The sequence below is a fragment of the Arachis duranensis genome, chromosome 1 (assembly GCF_000817695.3).
Source record: "Arachis duranensis cultivar V14167 chromosome 1, aradu.V14167.gnm2.J7QH, whole genome shotgun sequence".
Lineage (NCBI taxonomy): Eukaryota > Viridiplantae > Streptophyta > Magnoliopsida > Fabales > Fabaceae > Arachis > Arachis duranensis.
The window spans coordinates 72,996,574-73,001,185 of record NC_029772.3 but is presented as its reverse complement, the minus strand read 5'-3'; the positions used below and the strand labels follow the sequence as shown (position 1 = coordinate 73,001,185).

The 4,612-nt window shown below is 41.3% G+C and overlaps 1 protein-coding gene across 1 annotated transcript; it reads left to right on the top strand.

Moving 5' to 3' along the window:
- Nucleotides 1-219: 219 nt before the first annotated feature.
- LOC107493044 (TORTIFOLIA1-like protein 3) lies at nt 220-3,974 on the top strand. The gene is made up of 5 exons (XM_016114125.3): nt 220-1,221; nt 1,319-1,427; nt 1,715-2,274; nt 2,489-2,888; nt 3,018-3,974. Exons 1-4 carry the CDS (start codon nt 436-438, stop codon nt 2,879-2,881), a joined length of 1,848 nt encoding a protein of 615 aa, XP_015969611.1. The 5' UTR covers nt 220-435; the 3' UTR covers nt 2,882-2,888; nt 3,018-3,974.
- Nucleotides 3,975-4,612: the final 638 nt, after the last annotated feature.

Below are 4,612 nucleotides of genomic sequence, written 5' to 3'. Positions count from 1 at the left end.
GCAAACCAAACAATTAAGATCAGTATAAAATCGAATAGATCGATTCAATTAGTTTTCGATCTAAAACCGAACTAAACCGAACCGATTATACCTCTACTACTTTCTTATGAATGAATTAACAATCCCCTGACTATTCTAATGTGCAGTAGAAAACAACTTGCGGGTTTCCACGCCCAATTGTTGTACTCAAAACCACACCCCCAATCCCCATTTAATAAAACGACGCGTCGTTTGCTCTTCACCTTCACTCTCCCATCAACTGCACCACTTCCCGGTATAATAGAAACCTTTTCCCTCGCCCTCATTTCTCAACGTACCAAATCCCAAACCTCACCGGTGCTCCGGCTATGTCGCCGGTAATACCACCAGCTCCGCCGCCGCATTCCTAAATTCGCCACCAACGCAACCGTCTACTCCGGCGTTGTCAAAACCACAATGCCTTCACCGAAGAGCGTAAAGCAGAGGGTGCTTGAGTGCCTCACCAAGCTCTCCGACCGTGATACTCACTCCATCGCCGCTGCCGAGCTTGAGTCCATCGCCCTCAGCCTCGACCAAACCACCGTGCCGTCGTTCCTCTCCTCCGTCCTCGCCACCGACTCCTCCGACAAAACCCTCGTCCGCAGGCAATGCGTGCAGCTCCTCGGGTTTCTAGCCGAGACGCACGGCAGCGCTCTCTCTCCCTACCTCTCCAAGATCCTAATCGCCGTCCTCCGCCGCCTCCGTGACCCGGACTCGGCGGTCCGATCCGCATGCGCGGATTCCGTTGCGGCATTGTCGTGTCACGTCAGCGGCAAGCAACCGTTCTTCTCGTCGTTCGCAAAGCCGTTGTCGGAAGCGCTGTTCACGGAGCAGGACGCGAACGCGCAGGCCGGCGCAGCGCTGTGTTTGGCCGCTGCGATCGGCGGAGCTCCGGATCCGGACCCTGCCAGGCTGGCGAAGCTGCTGCCGAGGTTCGAGAAGCTCTTGAAGCGCGACGGATTCAAGGCGAAGCCGGCGCTTCTGGCGCTGATCGGGAGCGTGGTACGCGCCGGCGGTGCGTCGAGCCACGCGGCACTTAGCAACTTAGTTCCTTGCTTAGTAGAGTCGCTTAGTAGCGAGGACTGGGCGGCGAGGAAGACTGCGGCAGAGGCGCTGGCAGTGGTAGCTGTCGTGGAGAGGGACTCCTTGTCGGAATTCAAGGCTGGGTGCATGAAAGTTTTTGAGAATCGACGATTTGATAAGGTTTGTTTCTGAATCATTTGAATTTTTCCTTTAATTGTTTTTATTTTGTTTTATGGTAATTTGAAAATTGATTGAAAGCGTGTGATGCATGCTTTAGGTAAAGTTGGTTCGGGAAGTCATGAATCAGATGTTGGAGGCATGGAAGCATGTTCCCGATCTTTCTGATGAATTTTCGCCACCTCCTCATTCGATAGCTTCTTCCAAAGGTATTTTCTGAATTTTGTCTATCAATTGTTTGCATGATTTTGTGGTTGAGAATCTGAGCTGAATTAATATTAGACGTAGATATCTAGTTGTAAATGTGATAAATTATGATTTAAGACTATAGAAAGAGTTTGTGGTGGAGGTCAATCTTGGATCATGAATATATTTCATAATTTTGTTGATTAGGATTGTCTAGGTCATTAATTTGCGATCATCTGTCCTTGTGTTATTTCTCTATTCTGTTGGATTGCTTCTTATACCTCTTTTTGGATTTGTGCTTTTGGTTCAGAGAATGCAAGTGATGGGCGCTATCCCCCAGCCACTCAAAATTCATGTAGTCCCGGTTCAGTGATGGTGAATTTGCGGAAGAAATCCATTCCTGGTAGAAGATTCAGTGCACCACATAGTTCTTCTTCTAGCAATGCGAAGAATATTAGTCCTTCAAGTGTTAACAAGAGAGTGAATTCTGTTGTTTCGCGAAGATTAAACTATAAGAGTTGGGATGTTCAAATTGCATTGTCAAATGCTCCCTCTGCAGTCATGGCTGATCAGGGTAATCCTCGGGAGAGGGATGAAACTGCCAAAAAGGATAAAAACAGATTTTTAAAGCCAGAAACAAAGCGAGCTCTATTTAGTAAAATTCCTGATGAAAAGATGCATAAGTTTGGTGTGTCCAAAGCTAGATCTCGTGTTGTTCCTTATCATGAAGAGGGTCAAGACTCAGTTCCTGTAAGTAATGTCACTAAAGATCAATTTAGGAATGACAAAGAGAGTGAAGAGATGTCTTTGATCCGTGATCAATTACATCAAATCGAGCAGCAGCAGTCTAGTCTACTTGATCTTCTGCAGGTTGTTCCTAATACATAACACCAAGTTTCCTCAAACAATCCTTTATCTGTGCTTCTTTAGTTAAATTCCTTCTTGGATGCAAGGCTGGTTATCATTTCAAAACTTCCATTGTATTTTTAAATTTCATCTTTTTCTTTTTAATATCTCTACATTTAGCATGTGCCAATCCTTTAATGAACGAACATCTCCAACATACTGCCCCATATTCTTACAGAAATTCATTGGAAGCTCACAAAATGGAATGCGATCTTTAGAGACTCGTGTTCATGGCCTTGAGTTGGCATTGGATGAGATCTCCTATGATCTGGCTATATCAAGTGGGAGGATGACTGATACCGGAGCTCCTAGTAATACATGTTGTTTGCTACCTGGAGCCGAATTTTGGAGCTCCAAGTTCCGGAGGAAGACACAGGGCCGGAATACATCCTCCCAAATCTCTAGATCTGTCACCACCCCATCACTAGCTTCAAGGCACTATACCACTGAGAGGAATGCAGAAACCAATTTGACAAGCCACAGATTCAGGGCTGATGGAAGCTTCATCACCAATCCACTGGCAGAGGTTCATACAAATTCAAGGGATTTTGCACGGTCAGAGCAAGTTTAAATGACAGGTTTGTTTCCTGATTGCCTCTAGGCAAGTCGAAGTCTCTAGGTGACATTACCCTTTGACGTGGGATTTTGAGATTTATATCCAATGAATGTACAATGTTAACCCTCCATTTTTCTTTATCACCTTGCAGATGTGCTGAACAATCATTACTGCAGGCATGATCTTCTTTTCAATTTCAGTCAGCTTTGATCAAAGATCCCTTGATTGGATAACCGGATTATGATTTAAATTGAAATAGGTGAAACTACATGCGTCATTCAAAATATTCGGTCTAGTCTCATTATTATGGGAGGTGAGGAAGCTGGCTAGACCATACATTTTACATCTTAGTGCAGAATTTAATTTTGCATGTTAGAAAGAGAGTAACAGGAGTGAGTAACGGCTAGATATCATACCACACCATTGAGGTTAAATCTTTGCATGTATAGAGAGGAGAATGACAGGCTTTTATTTTTTTAAAACTTTTCTTGTTGTTGTTGTTGTTGTTGTTGTTGTATGATTGATACCACTTTGCGTTCCAGTCTATGTTAAAGATGGTCACGGACATATCACATATGTGGTCCTGTATTGGGATACCAAACTCATCTATTGTATTGTTCATTCATTTTCTCGGTCCCCTCCTAGATTGCCTTTAAGTCAAGGTTTGGGGCTTGTAAATAGGTAGAAAGGAATGTGGGTTCATTAACACTCTCATGTGCAAGACCCATCCCCTGCGCTTTTGTGTCTGTGGCCTTGGACAGATGTGTAAAGTTAATGAAAAAAGCTCACAAATCACAATGATGTATTGATGTAGATCTTGCCTTGGGATATAAGGAACGATAAAGAGATATTATGGGCTTTAAGCGCTTGGCAAGTTCCGTGTCATTCGTTAATATTTCTTGGCATTTCCCACTTGGAAGAATTGCCCAGATTGCGGTGTTATCTTCTCGTATTGTAGCGTGGTTTTTAGTAAGTTACGTATGATGATTTCCTTTGAGATTAAACGATACTATGTTTAGGAATTAGGGATGGCAATACAGGGGTTTTCTACTTGTAATTCTCATTCCCATTTGTATCCCCATTATCCAAAGAAACATTCCTTTCCGTCTCCTTTTTTCGCGGGAAAATATGATTCCAGGGAGTCTACACGGTCATAGTGATTATTTAATTCAATAAAAACTATTACTTTTAGTATAATTAAGATGAGATACATTTAATATTTTTCAATTATATTATATAATAAAAATAAATTTCAAATTTTCAAATGATAAGTGTGCAATACAATTTTAAAAATAAAAAGTATTGTAAGAAACCCATTCCTTTAAATTTCTTGAGATTTTTATTCTCATTACCGCCCTCAGTTCTTCACAAGGTGATTTTTTCCCCCTATCTCCATCTCTATCTTTGGATATTTCTATGGATATTCACGTACTTTTGATTTTGTCTCTATTCCTATATCCTTTGGATATTTTTTAAGATATCTACGTTTACAGATTTTCGTTGTCATACCTATTATGTTATTGTTAATACTATATCAAAATGAGGGTATATATACCATAGAAGATTTTTCTCCCATATTTTCTTCTCATTCTTAGGTAGCATTTATTTTCAGAAATTAAGATTGCGATTTAGTATTATATTTGGGGATTAAAAGATATAAAATTTCAGTTTTAGAATACAAAATTTTAATTTATTCAGTACTTTTAAAAAGTGAAAATACGAGAGATTAAAATTTTTAAAGACAGA

What these genes read in the sequence shown, in the direction of transcription:
- LOC107493044 (XM_016114125.3), top strand. Translation starts at nt 436, where the DNA reads ATGCCTTCACCGAAGAGCGTAAAGCAGAGGGTGCTTGAGTGCCTCACC. An exon ending in TTCGATAGCTTCTTCCAAAG is followed by an intron (nt 1,428 to 1,714) that starts GTATTTTCTGAA and finishes CTTTTGGTTCAG; the next exon opens with AGAATGCAAGTGATGGGCGC. An exon ending in GTCTACTTGATCTTCTGCAG is followed by an intron (nt 2,275 to 2,488) that starts GTTGTTCCTAAT and finishes ATATTCTTACAG; the next exon opens with AAATTCATTGGAAGCTCACA.